This window comes from Garra rufa, chromosome 12 (assembly GCF_049309525.1).
Source record: "Garra rufa chromosome 12, GarRuf1.0, whole genome shotgun sequence".
Lineage (NCBI taxonomy): Eukaryota > Metazoa > Chordata > Actinopteri > Cypriniformes > Cyprinidae > Garra > Garra rufa.
The window spans coordinates 35844742-35863899 of record NC_133372.1 but is presented as its reverse complement, the minus strand read 5'-3'; the positions used below and the strand labels follow the sequence as shown (position 1 = coordinate 35863899).

Sequence of the window (19158 nt, the reverse complement as noted above, 5' to 3'; positions counted from 1 at the left end):
GAGAAGTTTAGTTTGGATATGACTCACATGGAAACTCATACAGAGTGGGCTGCCAAGCTGCTCTGTCTGTTCCTATAGCCTGTGATATAGTGAGAATAATGGTCGTTTAATGCCAGTACAGCCCTGATACAGCTACAGCGATGGCTTATCCAGCAGAGCACAATGTTAATGAGGCGGAGAGAAGCAACTCCTGCTTCACAGGAATAAAAAGGGTTTGGGCTCATTCTAGGAAATGGTGCTATTTGTGTCTCCATGCCTTACTTAAGCAAAATTAACAAACAGAAAAAAGTATAATACATGCAATACTTGCATTTAAATAACATTTAAAACATATAAACATTTAAAACGTTTAAAAACAAACTATTTTTACTAGTTTACATACACCTTGGAGAATCTGCCAAATGAGAGAGATAATAAGAGAGATCATACAAAATGCATGTTATTTTTTTATTTAGTACTGACCTGAATAAGATATTTCACATAAAGACATTATATAGTCCACAAGAGAAAATAATAGTTGAATTTATAAAAAGGACCCTGTTTTTACCTGAAAGATCCACGCTGTGTTTTTTTGTTTAGTGAAAGTTGTCCATGAGTCCCTTGTTTGTCCTGAACAGTTAAACCGCCTGCTGTTCTTCTAAAAACATTCTTCAGGTCTCACAAATTCTTTGTTTTTTCAGCATTTTTGTGTATTTGAACCCTTTCCAACAATAACTGTATGATTTTGAGATCCATCTTTTCACACTGAGGACAACTGAGGGACTCATATGCAACTATTACAGATGCTCACTGATGCTTCAGAAGGAAAAACTATGCATTAAGAGCCAGGGGTGTAAACTTTTGAACAGAATGACGTGTACATTTTCTTATTTTGCCTAAATATCATATTTTTTTATTTAGTACAGCTCTTCAGAAGCTACAGAAGATACTTACACATTTCCCAGAAGACAAAAAAAGAAAAATTTACCCTGATCTTCAAATACCAAAAGTTTTCACCCCCGGCTCTTAATGCATCGTGTTTCCTTCGGATGCATGAGTGATCATTTGAACCTTCTGTAATAGTTGCATATGAGTCCCTCAGTTGTCCTCAGTGTGAAAAGATGGATCTCAAAATCATACAGTCATTGTTGGACTGGGTTCAAATAGACAAAAATACTGAAAAACCAAAGAATGTGTGTGACCTAAAGGATTTTTCTCAAGAACAGCGGACACTTTAACTATCACTAAACAAACAAACTAACTAAATAATATAATTTTTTCTATAAATTTGACTAATCTTATTCAGGTCAGTAATAAAAAAAAAATAAATAAAAAAAAAGCATTTTGTATGATCCCTCTTATTTTGGTAAAATAATTAACATTTTGCAGATTATGCAATGTGTGTGTGTAAACTTTTAACCTCAACTGTATAATGTGTGATAAAGATTTTTTATTTTCAATCAATTAACCATTAGGCATCAACAATATTTTTGATTGGTGCAAGTCTATTCCAAATTCTTAATGTTTTTCTTTGTCATTTCTTTGTAAATAGAAAAAACATGGTTATAGTAACAAGTATGAAAATGGCATAAATACTCAAAGGTCATTATTCATATGAAAATATAGACATGAAATGCATGTAAAATTGTCTGATTTGGTTACATCCACTGATAAATTGCTATATTTTCATTTCTTGACTGCTGAATTCATATTTGCACAATTAATGAAGAGCGAAACTGTAATATGTAGTGTTTGTGTGTGTGTGTGTGTGTGTGTGTGTGTGTGTGTGTGTGTGTCACCGCCCAGCCATGACATTAGAGTCAGGCAGTTAAAATCTAAGTTATTAGCGTTCAGATAAATGGAGGTTGCATTTGCTGCAATTTATTCTCATTAATTATTTAGCGGCCAGGGCCTCACATTATGCAGTTCAGATACTTAATAGGAGCAGATCACCGAGTGGGTCAGGAATGATTACACATTGCACTGGCTGGCAACGAGAAAGCATTTGCTGAGTGGTAATTACTTGAAATGATAAAGCGCTTGCATTAAACGTGATAAATAGAGGGTTCCAATGCAAAGTCACTCATTGCAAAATTAAGAGAATTAGCAACAATTTTGCCTGCCAGTCATGCAAGGAGTTCACATAGCTGAGGTCAAATCAGACCACAATACGCTACATACACATTCAACCACTAATTGACCAGAGTTCATGTTTCTATGGTTGTTTTAGAACATTTTTTTCCATTTGATTTGTCTTTTTTTCTCATACTGATACAAACCTCTCATTAATCTTTCAAATTCTGCACTGGCAAATTAGGCACAGGGAGAGTTTGGAATATTAAGATAGTAGTATAATGACGGAAACCGTGGTATCATATGTAGATGTTGTCAATCGAAATGCTTTAAAAATAGCTGTTCCGTTTGCAAGCCTCTAGAGGTTTTTCTCCAGAGTTGAAATAGCCAGGCAGAACGTCTTCTTTTGAAGCAGACACAAAGACGAGCCCACAGGAGCTGTAGCAAAGTGAGACAAATGAAGATATGACCAGCAGTCGAGTTATTACTCAGGACCGGCAGATATGTCTGTCTCACACGACACAAAGGCACCCGGGTTATCAATTATTAATAATGGGGTTTTAGTTCAGTATTCAGGCTGGTGCTCGAACAACTCCTAACTATGTGATTTAATTCATACTATGTTTCCTCTATCGGAGGAGAATTCCCTTGTTTGTCACTATCTTATTCAAACATAATGACTTTGGTCATGCAAATTTTCTCTCTCCACAGGCCCTTTTTTCACTCGCGCACATTTTCTAGTCATCATTTTCCATCACAGCTCATTGAAGCACCCAGTTAGAAGCAAACAAAGATTGAGCAATGACGTTCATAGAGAGCACGCATAACTGCTCAGCATGATAACAGTGGCTCAGATTATCTATAAGCGTACAGTGTTGACTGTATTCATAATCTGAACACATCCCATGTCTAACGGAATGCAATGTAAATGTAATGTAATGTTATCAAATGACGACTCTCAAAGGCCCAGAGAACACTTTTCAGCATCATATGCATGTGTACAGTTTATGTCAAAACCTAGTAGGTGGACCTAAACAGGATTTTTGGGCACCACAGGTTGAGTCGTCTACCTAGCAAGGATTTTTGTGTTATAGGGAAACTATAACAGAATCTACAGTCAAAATCTAGTGTGCAACCTACTGTACCTACACAGCATTTTTGAGAATCATACACATCATAGACACATCTGAAAGTTAGAGGCAGCATTTTTGGGAATCATTTGAGGAGCTACACACAGCTACACACAGCATTCTTCACTGGAAAAAAAAGTTGTTCAGTCTTATACAACATGCTGATAAGCCTGTGTCAGGCTTTATTCTGCGATAACAACCGTCTGGATGTATATTATCCCCTACATATCAGCTTGTGGAAAATGGGCTTCCGATGACCCCTTTAAGCTGGTCCTTAGTAGGTCATGAGCTGGATTAAGCTGGTCCTAATCAGGAGCTAGTTGCTTAGGACCAGTTTAGTACCAGCAAATGACCAGTTTAAACCAGCTCATACCCAGCTCAGGATTAGTCTAAACCAACTCATGACCAACTAAGGACCATCTTAAACCAACTCGAACCAGCTGCCATGCTTCAAAACATACCTAATCAGCATATACATTTATTTATTTTTTTAACAGGGTTATTATCAATATGAGAAACCTTTTGTACAATGGAAAGGTTCCATGGATGTTAAAGTTTCTTCATGGAAGCATCGATAACAAAAAAAGCCTTTCTTTTTAGAAGCGTAGGTAGATCTAGGCCAGGCATCACCAACCCTGTTCCTGAAGAGCTCCATCCTGCAGCATTCAGTTTCAACACTTCTCCTACACACCTGCCTATAATTATCAAGTAACCCTGAACATCTTGATTGTCTGGTTTAGATATGTTTGTCTGGGGTTGGAGCTGAAATCTGCAGGAATTTCACTGATACAGACAGTGTTTTGAGTCGGCATAAGTATTTAACCCATTGGTATAATGATATACCTATCTAGACAGTATTTTGGCTATAAGGACGAATGAAAACTAGTGCAAAACTATCTAGACAGCACCACCTAAATGGGCAGCATTTTTGGGCATCAAAAACATTATTTTAAAGTCATTCAAATCTAGAGACACTTCTATCCAGGCAGCATTTTAAGCATCATATGCACATTCAAACCTAGTCAATAGTGCTTCACCTACGCAGACTGCATTTTTTGGCATTATAGGCATGTACAAACTAGTTAAATCCCAGTGAGCTACTTATCTATATCATCTGTGCACATCATAGGCGCATTCATTCCTAAACCGGGCATCACAAGCATATTAAACCCTGGTTACATCAAAATAAGAAACACCCAGACCTACTGTAATATCTGTGCTAGATTGATAACAAACTTAAAGGAAAGTTAGTAGAGAATGGAGGATGGATAGGACCTCTCAGTTACAAAAACTGATGTAAACACTAAGCCAAACAAGCCACCGCAGCTGTCTAAATCTCCACTGCTCCACGATCCTTTCAAACCTTCGAAAACATTATTGTCTTACATTCATCAAACCATTGAAGTCACAGCGGACTGAACAAAGAGAGGCTCAGATTCTAAGCAGGCAACAATTCCTTCCCGCAAAATGGAGATCAATGCTATATTGACTCGCACTCATCAGAGTAAATGATTTTTCTTATTGATTCTGCTGGAAGACTGACATGTGGAAGCCAGAGGACTTGTGCTGTTTTATAGCAAGATCTGTGAGTGCATTTCTGGGGATGTAAACAATCGAATATTCTTGGTCATAGGTTACCTATCCAAATACATATCATAGCTGTCACGGGTTACAGAAAGACACAACAAACATGCTCTGTGACAGCATGAATCAACTTCTGTGTTGATTTTGTAATAAGAGCCAGTTAGAGTAATCTAATAAACATTGAGTAATGAGAGATGCATGCATTCTGATTTCTCGCTCCATCATTATCAACTTTAAGTCAGTATTACCGTATTCAAACTGGGTTGCTGTGTGTTCAAATCTCATTTGTTGGGATATATGCAAATAAAATGCAAAAAAATCTCCCAGACTACCCAAATTATTAGGAAGGTCATTGTTAAAACCACCGTGATGAAGAAATAATGATATTCTATTAGCATTTTTATCATTTTATATTAATTAAATTTTAAAATATTAAAATAATGAAGACAAATACAAATAATTGTTAATAATAATTTATAATTAATTAATAAAACAGGTCCAACCAACCATCCACAGGTTGGGTAAAAATCCTATTTATTGTGCTATTAAACACATTTTCCTTTTTTTTTTTTTTTTTCTTCTCAGTGAGTCTCTGTTAAACACATACTCTAACCTTTTGGACGAGTGGGTTTGTTGGATTCCTTCGTATAAAACGCTCTTCTCCCTTATCTGCAGATGTTCTCTCCTTCCCAAACATATGGAATTCCTCACCCTGTGGTCTGGAGGGAGGGAAAGCTGCGGAAGAGACCCATCTGGAGTGGGAACAAGGTGGGTAATGGTGGAGACGAGGCCCCCCTCTCTGCCTGGCTCTCTGGAGGAGCCTTGGGCTTGTCTGGAAACGCATCAATCGGGACAGACACAGCGGGCCGATCCAGAGCCTGTCACCGGATAGCCCAGGGAGAGGAGTTAAAACTACAATTGGTTCTGCCGTTTAATGAAAGAAGCTACAGGACACTGGAGACCGGACGGAGTGCTGAAACAGACAGGCTTAGTGAATGCAGCTGAAGGATTATGGCAGATTTTGGGTGATGATGGAAACAAGTGGTTTTGAGACCGTGAATAATCATCCGCAAAGGCAAACTTGACCACTTTTACATGCGTATTCAGGCTTATTATCGCATGTGAAGAGCCAAAGATCAGCATTAAACCCCTTTCACGTGTCAGGGCTTCAATGCAGCTCTCAACACGAGCGTCATGCGCCATTTTGACCTCCATATTAAAAGCGTCTGCAAATAGTATTATGTAAAACGATGTTATGAGATTGCTAGGCAAACAGAAAGCGGGTTTACAAGTTAGACAGTAAAAACAAACTAAACGTAACGTCTTTTATCCTACTGTATGTAATTGATCTTAAGTCACGGAAGGAAATGATCCGCGATGTATGACTATGATGATTATGAGAAGAGGGAGACCGAACTCCTGTTGCTTTTAGCTGTGCACGAACGGAGAATAAATGTTCGTAACGTTATTTTGTGACTTTCTCCTATATTGCACGAACGGAGAATAAATGTTCGTAACGTTATTTTGTGACTTTCTCCTATATACTCAAGTTTTGGTTCAATCGCATTACTTCAGCAAAACGGATCTCGACTCTCTTAAAGCGACAGTACTTCATTTTAATCCCACCCTCCGTAACTCAGCAGAGCCTCATACAGTGTAATCTAACAAAAACATACAAAAGGTGAAATACATTTTGTAATTAAAGAAATAAAATTGAATAGTATTAAAATAAAACAGTTTCTTTTTCTAAATGTTACATGCAATTTTTATAACTATAAGTACATAACTAAGTAAACCACTGAAAGATAAATGTTCTCGCAAATACTGTGCCTCTGTGGTGTTAAAATAAAATAAAATACATGTTATAGCAACCAGTCTAGTTCAATACAATAACATGCGTAACAATTCTGGAAATAAAATAAAATTAAATAAAATTAAGTTAAATTAATTTTATAGCGACCAGTCTAGTTCAATATAATAACATGTGTAACAATTCTGGAAATAAAATAAAATAAAATAAAGTCTGGTCCAACATGTAATAATTTTGGAAAAATAAATAAATAAATTAAATTAATTTACACAAAATAAAATAAAATACATGTTATAGCAACCAGTCTAGTTCAATACAATAACATCCTTAACAATTCTGGAAATGAAATAAAATAAAATAAGTTTAAATTAATTTGATAATGACCAGTCTAGTTCAATATAATAACATGTGTAACAATTCTGGAAATAAAATAAAATAAAATAAAATGAAAAAAGTCTGGTCCAACACAATAACATGTGTAACAATTTTGGAAAAAATAAATAAATAAATTAAATTAAATTAAATTAAATTAAATTACACAAAATAAAATACATGTTATAGCAACCAGTCTATTTCAATACAATAACATGAACAATTCAATAACAATAAAAATTCTGAAAATAAAATTAAATAAAGTTAAATTAATTTTATAATGACCAGTCTAGTTCAAAATAATAACATGTGTAACAATTCTGGGAAAAAAAATGAAATAAATAAAATTAATTACATTTATAGCAACCAGTCTAGTCCAACACCATAACGTACATAAGAATTCTGGAAATAATAGGAATTCTAGTATTCTGGAAATAAAATAAATTAAAATAAAATAAAAGTGGTTTAAAAATAGTCACAATAACACATGTAACCATTCTGAATAAAATAAAATAAAGTATTAAAATAAAAATGTTGCCTTGGGAACTAAAGCTTAAGTAGAAAGAATTAAATTAGAAAAGAAAGAAATAAAACTGAATAGAAATATAAAATAACAATAAAAAAGACAAAAGCAAATAAAATGAGAACTGAAAATATAAAAGGGCTCATTTAAAATATGAATAATGCTATATGAATACTAAAATAATGATACCAACAAATAACAAATAATAATCAATCAATGGCTCATAGGGGCATATTCAGAAATCTTCTTTCTGTTCTGTGGCACTAACACAGAAATCACATAGTTCATCTTCGATGTGTCTGTATATAAATCTCTGTTCCATTTTGTTTTATTTTATTTATATGACACCAGTCATTAAAAGACATCACTCAAATCATCTGGTAATCACTTTCTGTTTCACAAGTCAGCAAATGGGACCAAAGTTGAAATGACTAAAGCATTGACCAGCACCAACGGAAGTGGCATAGCTTTGTGAAGCCTCCATAATATAGTTCAATGCATTGGGGAACACTGACATGAGTCATTTAGCTAGAGGAAGAGAACAGAGTTGACTATCTCAGTAGGGCTAAAGCACTTGGTCTCCTCTGGGTCTAGTGTCGGTGCTTTACATGAGGGGTGCGAGCTGTAGTCTGACATCTCGATCCCAGATGAGACAGCTCCCAGCAGGCCTCAGGGCACCAGGACTCACTATCAGAGCAGCATACATCACTCAACATGCAGAGGAAAAAGCTTTTCTCATTCTGCATGCCAAATCATTTCCATCAAAAGTTCATCGGAGGAGGACAAAACAATATTATGGAGATCTGCAGTGGCTCCAAAAGTATCGGCACCCTTAACGTACAGTTGAGCTCAAAAGTTTTCATACATATTTTTAGCAAAATAAGAGGGATCATACAAAATGCATGTTGTTTTTTTGATGTAGTACTGACCTGAATAAGATATTTCACATGAAAGATGTTTACATATGTGACCCTGGACCACAAAACCAGTCTTAAGTCGCTGGTGTATATTTGTAGCAATAGCCAAAAATACATAGTATGGGTCAAAATTATTGATTTTTTTTTTATGCCAAAAATCATTAGGAAATTAAGTAAAGATCATGTTCCATGAAGATTTTTTGTAAAATTCCTACTGTAAACATATCAAAATGTAAATTTTGATTAGTAATATACATTGTTAAGAACTTAATTTGGAGAACTTTAAAGGTGATTTTCTCAGTATTTAGATTTTTTTGCACCCTCAGATTCCAGATTTTCAAATAGATGTATTTCGGCCAAATATTGTCCTATCCTAACAAACCATACATCAATAGAAAGCTTATTTATTGAGCTTTCATATGATGTATACATCTCAGTTTTGTAAAATTTAACCTTATGACTGGTTTTGTGGTCCAGGGTCACATATAGTCCACAAGAGAAAATAATAGTTGAATTTATAAAAAAGATCCCATTCAAAAGTTTACATACACTTGATTCTTAATACTGTGTTCTGATCTGAATGATCCACAGCTGTGTTTTTTTTTTTTTTTTTTTTTGTTTAATGATAGTTGTTCACGAGTCCCTTGTTTGTCCTGAACTGTTAAACTGCCTGCTGTTCCTCAGAAAAATCCTTCAGGTCCCACAAATTCTTTGGTTTTTTGTGTATTTGAACCCTTTCCAACAATCACTGTATGATTTTGAGATCCATCTTTTCACACTGAGGACAACTGAGGGACTCATACTATCACAGAAGGTTCAAACGCTCACTGAAGCTTCAGAAGGAAACATGATGCATTAAGAGCCAGGGGTGTAAACTTTTGAACAGAAAGAAAATGTGTATATTTTTCTTATGTTGCCTGAATACCATATTTTTTCATTTAGTACTGCCCTACAGAAGACACATGTTTCCCAGAAGACAAAATAACTTAAATTTACCCTGATCTTCAAATTCCAAAAGTTTTCACCCCCTCCTGGCTCGTAATGCATTGTGTTACCTTCTGAAGCATCAGTGAGCATTTGAACCTTCTGTAATAGTTGCATTTGAGTCCCTCAGTTGTCCTCAGTGTGAAAAGATGGATCTCAAAATCATACAGCCATTGTTGGAAAGGGTTCAAATACACAAAAATGCTGAAAAACCAAAGAATTTGTGGGACCTGCAGGATTTTTCTGAAGAACAGCGTGCAGTTGAACTGTTCAGGACAAACAAGGGATCCATGAACAGCTATCACTGGATCATTCAGGCAACAACACAGTATTAAGAATCAAGCGTATGTAAACTTTTGAATGGGTTCATTTTTATAAATTCAACTATTATTTTCTCCTGTGGAGTAAACGTCTTTTATGTGAAATATCTTATTCAGGTCAGTACTAAATAAAATACATGCATTTTGTTTAATCCCTCTTATTTTGCAGATTCTAAAAGGTGTATGTAAACTTTTGACCTCAACTGTATAAACGTCATTGCATTAGATAAAATAGAAAACCAAACAGCATTTATTTTAAAGATAAGTACACTTTTCAGTCAAAACGTCTCAATGTTTAAGATGGACAGTTTCTAATCTAAAAACCTTTCGTTTCAAGAGTCGTTTCAAGAGTCTAAATGTATTTTGGGATCACTGAACTGTATGAAAAAGACCAAAATGCGCACATTGATAAATTGAACATTTTATTTGTGGAAAAAAAACACAAGCAAAATGCATCAATAGACATTTTCTACTGGAAGCAAGGGAAATGATGAAGAAGCGTCTAAAAGCAAAGTCGTGCACATGCCAGAAGTCTGCTGCTGAATGTTAGCATTGTATTAGCTATAGACAAGGAGCAGTGATCAATAAAATAAAAAGTAAAAATGTACATTTACAAGTGAAATTAATGAGCCCCACACAAAATTGACCAATAACAGCAATTAGCAAGAAAACAAAACGAGGGAAAAAAATATTCAAACTTATTAGGCGAAAAAAAATTTTTTACAAGACATTGACAAAATTAAGGAAGCCAGGACTATACAGGTACACCGTAATTTCACAAGGTTAGCTATAGCATATGTAAACAAGCATTCTATATTTGGGTTTCTGACAAACAAAGCTAAAAATAAAAATGTAACCATCTTTACACAGTAAATTAAGGTTACTGGTCGTACACAAGAACAGAACTGCTTGCGTGTAAAAAAGGAAAGACTCCATTGCCATTCATAGCCTATTACGTTGGCTTTTGCACCATTTTTGAGCTATACATAAGCACAGTTTAAACTCAGCAATTGTTTTTCTCCTCAAATTTTAATAAATTAAGATACAATTCATCGTTTGTTCTTTTTTTTTCTTTACAATTTACAAAATAGGAATAAGGCAAGTGAAAAAATGGCTATTTCATACATTTTAGGAAATGTTGTGTTAAGCTATACATTGCAAATTCAACGACTTTCAGGGTTTAAAATGTAGTAAAATCTCAATAATCTGAATAATGCAGAACACCCCGTTGATTTAGGATTTGTCAACCCATATTCCGGTTATTACTTTGCATACGAGAAAAGACTTTACCAATAGTGTTTATCTTGAATTGCACTGGGTCAGAAAACAAAATCAATATCAAAACAACTTAAATGCTTTGCATCCTGGTTAACATCACAAATATATAAACAAGACACACGGTTACCCTCGAAGTCTTCATTTATACATGATGCTTTAATGTGTCTACTCAAGGTTGTTCAACAAAAGCAGTAAGCATCAAAAGTTGCCAGTGGATCAAAATGTCCATTTATGTCTTCATTTCAAAACATACAAAGTAAAACAGCTTGATGGGAGTTCGCTGTTATAATTCTATGCCAACACGCAATACAGTGACAAAAGTCAGCCAGCGTTGCCTCGAATGTCTATGAATTTACAAGTATACAAATATTCTGCATATATCAAGAGGACAAGAATTACACATTTGAAATGGATTATATTAGACTTTATTAAAATGTTATATCACACATATGGTAATTACATTTTGAATTATTCATTTGCCAAGCATGTCATCAATATCAAATTCCTTTGGTCCTTCAATAAATAAAACTCATATCATATACACATACTTTGTACAGGTTTAATACAGTTCAAAGGGAAGATATGCTGACTTTGAGATTTGCGGGACCGCCAGCTAGACATCTCGAGTTAATGGGGAGCGGGAGTATCGGGTGAAATCATGCTCGCGTCAATCGTTTGTGACGCTGGAGTAAACAAATCGAACAATGTTTCAGTGACAGTTCGTGTTCAGCGCAATTGGGACTGATTTAGTAAATACTGCACTGAATCATCGACGTTTCTGGAAATAATGGAAAGTTTGTCTACAGATTAAAACAAGGCTGAGTAAAGCCTTAAGGTTAAAATCTGCTGCTTTTGAAAATTAGAAAACGCAAAAGTAGTTCTTCAACATGAGGCGTCAAACCTTTGTAGTGTTTTTACAATACATCATATGTGGAGCATGTAGGACAACGAAAGCTGTCAAATAAAATGTTCTGAATACCATTGTGAAACCAGACGACGAGCTCAGTTGATCAAATCCGAAGTCTCCTCGCAGTTTGTGAATCCCAGCTGTCTTCTCCGTAACACAACGGGTGTAAAACATCATCCGTTTAGCATGTTGACGAAACCAGATCTCGGGACCCCCAGTGCACAAATGTTCAGATCGGTCTGGCAAAGCAAATAAAGTTGCCAAACCGAAGCAACTGCAGAATATTTCCATTGTTTTGAGGAGCAGAAGGTTCTGTTTCTATGGTGTGAATGTCAGTCTGAGGACTGAAACCATTTCACAGTGTATCTAGCACCATTGTGAGAAGTTTCTCAGGAATCCACGGAAAAATCAAGTGAGTTTCAACACTAAAGGGGGGTTGTTAAGTTGAGCTACTTTAGTTGAGCAAAAAAACTTTAAAAATAGAAAGAGGCAACATAATAAATAAGAGCATGGTAACTGTAATGATCCGGAATAGTTAAAATGTCGGTTATTGTGCACAGCGGACTTTTACATATAGAATTTTTTTAATAACAAATCAAAAAAAATGTTGATTCAGCTGCACATCCACGTACAAATATAAAACAATACATACAAGAGTGGGATGTCTCCGGGAAGGGGAAAAGGCGGGGACAGTTTGCCCATTGGCCCAAAAAATCCACGTGTAGGTATGTTGAGCGTGTGTGGGGAAGAGGAAGATACGTTCCTCGTTCAGTGATCCAAATGAATATGAGTTGGCTCAGGGCAAGGTGAGGGGAAAATGGAGGCAAAGTACATCCCGGATGTTTCGACAGCGTCCTTGGTGCTCAGAATGACTCGTCGTGGCCCACCGAGAGGTCTCCCTTTGGTGTCGACGCACGGGATGAGCCCTTGTCCATGCTCTCAGAGCCAGAGCTCTGGTGCTGCTGTTCGGAGCCGGCGCTGGAGGTCACTGTGGAGGACGAGGTGGAGGAGCTGCGGGTCTTCTCCTTAAAGTCTGTTATGATCACTGTGACGTTTCCCACCGTGATGGCCAGCTTCTGGGCTGTGCTCCTGTCTATGTTCTTCAGCTTGGGCCTGCAGATTTGGAAATAGAGAGAGGGGTGTTCAGGAGGGTAATGTGATAAATAACACAATTTAGATCACTTTTTGAACAGAAGATAGTGAACCTGGTTGTTTAAATAAAGATACGACTCATGTTTAATGTTTTTTTATGCAATCTTATAAAAATACATTATATTTTATTTTTATATATATATATTTTTTATTAATGCGGGCTGTAGATCGCTATTTAAAAGTTTGGGAATTTTTTTTTTTTTTTTAGAAGGAAATTAATACCTTTATTCAGCAAGGATGCATTAAATTAATCAAAAGTGACAGTAAAGACATTTATAATGCTGTAAATTATACCTGTAATGACAATATAGAATTTTTTATAAACTACCAGTCAAACGTTTTTTTGACCAGTAAGATTTTTAATGTTTTTTTCTAAAGAAGCCTCTTCTGCTCACAAAGCCTGTATTTGATTTTTGAAGTACAGCAGAAACAGTAAAATTTTTACTATTTAAAATAACTGTTTTCTCTTTGAATATTTTAAATTGTAATTTATTCCGTTGATCAAAGCAATTTTTTTTTGCATCATTACTTTAGTGTCACATAATCCTTCAGAAATCATTTTAATAAGCTGATTTGCTGTTCAAGAAACATTTATCATCATCATCATCATCAATATTTAAAATAGTCGAGTATATTTTTTCAGGATACTTTGAAGACTAGAAAGATCCAAAGATCAGCATTTATATTTAAAAAAAACAAACAAAAAAACTTTTGTAACATTATACACTATATACCTTTTTGTTTTATTTTTGAAAGAAATGATATAAATTAGTACTTTTATTTAGCAAGGACGCTTTAAATTGATCAAAAGTGATGATAAAGACATTTATAATTTTATTTATATGATTTCAGATAAATGCTGTTCTTCTGAACTTTCTACTCAAAGAAATCTGAAAAAAAAAAAAAATTCTACTCAGCTATTTTCAACATTTTTTTTAACAGCAAATCAGAATATTAGAATGATTTCTGAAGGATAATGTGACTGGAGTAATGAGGCTACAAATTCAGCTTTGAAATAACAGGAATAAATTACATTATAAAATATATTTAAAAATATTTCACAATTTTGCTGTACTTTGGATCAAATATATGCAGCCTTGGTGAGCGTAAGATACTTATTTTGATCGGTACTGTACATTAAAAAAAATAACAATAATAATAATATTATATATATATATATATATATATATATATATATATGAAAAATTATATATTAAATAATGTAAATAAACAACTATTTCACACAACTGGTCCCATTCATAACAAACAATGAGGTTTCTATGGCTTGACAATGAGGGGCAAGTCTTGCGTTTCACCTTTCACAGTATTTGCATGATTTTGATTTAAATGCAGAAAAGGACAGAGGTATGGTCGTTGCATGCAAACTACGTTGAGGGGACAAACACTTGTCCACAGTAAAAACAGTCCAGCCCACACAGCCTTTAATACAAAAGGCAAAAGTAACTAACCTAAGTAACAACATAAAATCAAGTTACTTTATAAGTGTTAACATTTAGGAGTAACGTTGCCTTAATGATGATGAAAAGATAATTTTGAGAAGATTTTTCCCCCAAACATCAGAAACCAAAGAAGCATGCAAAGATTAACAGAGATCAATCAGATTAACACCGAAATGCATAAACCTCAAAAGTTAAACATTACCAAAACTGACATTTGCACAAAAAGCCCACCACAAAATCTTTCAAAAAATGGAGACACATTTCCAGGGTTGTGTGGATGGCAAAAGCACAAAGCTAAATCTCATTGATTGGCATTAGCCTCAGTTGTTAGTATGCCTCCAAGACAATGTGACACAATGAGCTCTGCTGGCAGAAGCAGACAGAAACAGAATGGTGGGACGGCAGCCAACAGGGCGTGCGTGGGAGTAAAACTGTGCTGCTCATTTGAGATCAGCCCACGACTCGCTCATTCAGAGTGAACGAGATAGACAGACAGAAAGAGAGAGTAAGAGAGAGAGGGGGGCATTTGTGAATCAGAGCACTTTCGTCACTGCCGTCTGCCAGCTTTGTTCACTGTCAGAGTGACTTACAACACATTCGCAAGCCAGACGTTCAACTCCAGTTATTATTATTACACTACCATTATTTTGGCTTTTAAATGACAGCATTAAGCATCTTTATGAGACTGTATGAAGTGACTAGTGCTAATAGAAGTGTCTTCACCTTTTCAGAGTAGGCGAGCAGTGCTGAGGGGCAGCACCTGATCAGGCCCCTTAAAATGACACCACAGAAACCACAGAAACCAATACTCAGTGATTTCTCTAACAAAATTCACAAATGTGCAAATTGCGATCATTCAGTTGCAGTCTGGAGCCCTGTGGAGCAGAGAACCGACATAATAATCTGAAAGTTCATTAATTAATTTGATTCAAAATCAAATTATAAATAAATATTATATAAACACTGTTATTACTGCATTTTTGTTTAACAAATGGAGCACTGTAAACAATAATATACTTAAAAAGAATACTAATACTAATAATAATAAATAAATAAATATACTCCATATATATATTATTCCAGTCTTCAGTGTCATATGATCCTTCAGAAACCATTGTAATATGCTGATTTGGTGCTCAAGAAACATTTATTATTTTTACAATGTTAAAAAAAAATTGTTGTGCTGCTTAATTTTTTTTTATTTTTTTCAGGATTTTGATAAATAGAAAGTTTAAAAGAGCAGCATTTATTTAAAAAAAATAAATTTTAAATGCCTTTACTGTAACTTTTGACCAAATTCAGATGTTCTTGTTGAATTTAAGGAAAAAAATATATACACCAACCTCAAACCTTTGAACGACAGTGTACATAAGTCAATAAGGCAAATTGTTTCTCTGCACTCATGTCAGTTTATGTTGTTATCTGTCTTGTGTTATCTATACCTCCCACAGTAAGATTTTTATTGTTTAAAAAAAAAAAAAAAGTATTTCTTGGCCATCGAGGCTGCATTTATTTGATTAAAAATACTAATATTATAAGTAATATTGTAAAATATTAATTTAATTTAAAATAGTGGTTGTCTAATTTTTTCTAATATGCTGCTCAATATTTTTTTGAAACCTTAAGGATTATTTGATGAATAAAACCTTAAAAAGAACAAAATAGAAATCTTTTCTAAAAATATACACAACTGTTCAAATTTTGGGGTCAATACATTTTTCTTTCTTTATTTAAAAAGAAATTAGTACTTTTATTTAGCAAGGAGGTGTTAAATTGATCAAAAGTGATACCAAAGACTTGCACTGTTAGAAAAGATTTCTATTTTGAATAAATGCTGTACTTTTTACCTTTTAAATCAAAGAATCCTGAAAATTGAAGGTTCTAAGTAAAATTTTAAGCAGAACAACTGTCTCCAATAATGATAATAAATCACGATCATGTGACATCTAAAAAATGGAGTGATGGCTGATGAAAATTCAGCTTTGATTCACAGAAATAAATTATATTTTATATTAGATTTTTCACAGAGCGGAACGTCTTGTATTTTTTAATAATACTTTGCACTGTAGCCACTAGAACTTCAAAACTTTTAGATTTGTGCTTATAGCCACTTCCTGACTTGTGAGCAGCCACAATGTGCAGCCGCAGGTCCTCAGTGAGCTCCTTTCTCTTAGCCATGACTGTCCACAAACCAACAGCGGAGAGCTTCTGTTTTTAACTTGTTCCCAATGAATCAGGGTAATTAGGATGCTTTAGAACAGCTTGGACTATTTGGAATGGTATAGAACTTTGGATTTTCCCATAGACTGTGACAGTTTGCAAAGGGTATGAATAATTTTGGACATGCCACTTTTTGTTCAAATGTAAATAAAAGCTGGGAAATATTTTTTCCACAATGATGCCTCTTGTACATCGTCTTATTATCTTTTGGGAGAAGCCTGTGTCATTTCCGGTCCAAAAAAAAACTTGCTGGTTGAATATAAATATATATATATATATATATATATATATATATATATATATATAGTCTTCATGGAACCATCTATGCCAATAAAAACCCTTTATTTTTAAGAGTGTTGGTTCTGGAGGAAGAGTGAAAGAACAACAGAGTGAATGAAAAAGGAAAAAGAAAACTAAAGAAAAGATTAATGTACCATTCCAGCCTTTCCACAGCATTAGCCAAGAACAGCCAATTGATGGGAATTTCTCAAACATGATTTCATTTTATACATCTTGTGTCCAGCGGCACACATTAAAAGATCTTTACAGTGGAGCAGTAACTGATCACAAAATTTGCTATGGAGCAAACTTGGATCAGGGTTTCTCTCACCAGTGAGAAGGAAAATGGAAACTGCTGTCGCTCCACTCCACTCCTGCTTTGTTGCTATATGACCCTGTCATCACTTCAAAAACAGATTAAGTACAAAGATAAAGGTGAGTTACCTGAAGATGTGGGAGTTCTCGGTCTTGGTTGTGGATTTGCCAGACTGAATGCTGTTTCGTTCACTAGGTGGGCTTTGATGGCTGTCTGACTTGGGTCTGTAAAGAGAAACTTTTTTGGTTACGCATTTCATAAAGCAGAAAATCAGTTTCTCACATTCTTAATGGCGACTAACATACTTGTTCTTTTTGCTGTTGGGTTTCTTGGTGATGGCTGGGGTGATTTCTTTCTCTCGGTCCTTCTTCTCTTTTTCAGGCTGCTCCTCCTCGCTCTTGTCCTTGTCTTTGTCCGTGTTTTCGCCATCCTGTGGATTTCTGTCGGGACGCTCCGCCTCTGCTCGATCTTTCTCGGGCCTCTCCTTTTTCTCTTTCTTTGGGGGAGGAGGAATGGCGTACTGCTGGGCCACCTGCTGTGCCACCAGCTGGGAGTTTATCCGGGGTTTCCTGTGGGGCCAAACGGAGTTGATAGTCAGTATCAGTGACACTAACTCTGTTGAAGCCAGTAAAATAAACTCTTAACTGCTGAGCCTGGAGGTTACAGACAAGTACAAGTTCAATATCTAAAGCCTGAATTAATGTAATGCATCCTTTTAAAATGAATATTCTTGGTTCAACAAACCATTCCATTTACAGTAATGCATAAATCTATGGCGAAATACACTCAACCAAGATATAGATGTCAAAATACATCATTTTCTGAAAGTATGTGTTGTCATTTCAAATATGCATGTCAACAAAAGACCAGAGTGAACAAAATATGGTTTTACTTGGAGCAAACCTACAGAATCATGTTAGCAAACTTTAACCAGAAATCCATTCATCTTAAACAGACGAATAATAACCAAAAAACTGGAAAAGGCTAGACCTATATCAAGCACCACTCACTGGAATAAATGTACAGTCTGCTCCCCATCGCACGTCTGCATGTAATCCACCTCAGCCGGTGTTTACACAAAACCATTTTAAAGCACAGATTCTGTGGATTGTGGTGGAGACATTAAGACATACCTAGCCAGATAAAGCCCTCCGCAGGCATTTCAGCGACTAAAACCCTTTCACTGGTCTCCCAAATGTGATGACGGCCCTTCGCCAGCTGTGTGGGTCTGCTGAATGTGTAATCTCATTACTCTACTCCTTTAATAAATGACTGTGAGGATCATAGGGTGGGACATTTGCAGCATGTCATTGTCATAGGGACTAATCAGATTAGCTAGAAGGTTTGGCCTCATTTGCCACAAACCGGATAGAAAACGGTTTTCAATTCGGTAGCCCTATGAAACAAACAAGGCCCATTAAAACTTGCACAGAGAGGGAAAAGTTTACTCAAATGGTCAAAAACATTATTATTATTAGCTCTTTACAGTCACGGGCTGTCCAAAAAAAGCCATAAAGATAGTCTACTTGATCTCAAGCATTATGAAACAGTACGGTAGCTTTGTGTGAGGACTAGACCCAACAAGCTATTTACTGAAATTATAGATTTCAGTTATTACTTACTCTCAGATACCCTTTACGCATTAAAAAGTTCAAACTTGTTGATTTCACGATACACATGAACTGTCAAAACTGCAATTATTTATGCAGTTTCTGAGTGTATATTGTTTCACCAAGTTTTATTTTCAGTGTGAGAATGTTGTTCACAAAACGCAAAACTGAAACCATAGCTGAGAAAAAAAACTGCACATTGTTTACAGTTGAGGCCAAAGTTTACATACAGTTTGCAGGATCT

At 35.2% G+C, this 19158-nt stretch overlaps 1 protein-coding gene across 1 annotated transcript in view; it reads right to left on the bottom strand.

Moving 5' to 3' along the window:
* Positions 1–11379: 11379 nt before the first annotated feature.
* rybpb (RING1 and YY1 binding protein b) overlaps positions 11380–19158 on the bottom strand; it is a 30818-nt gene continuing 23039 nt past the window's right edge. Inside the window, exons 3-5 of the mRNA XM_073851570.1 lie at positions 17610–17873; positions 17433–17528; positions 11380–12990 (exon numbers count right to left, since the gene is read on the bottom strand). Of these exons, the coding sequence (XP_073707671.1) occupies positions 12741–12990; positions 17433–17528; positions 17610–17873 (610 nt within the window). The 3' untranslated portion in view covers positions 11380–12740. The remainder of the gene's footprint in view (positions 12991–17432; positions 17529–17609; positions 17874–19158) is intronic.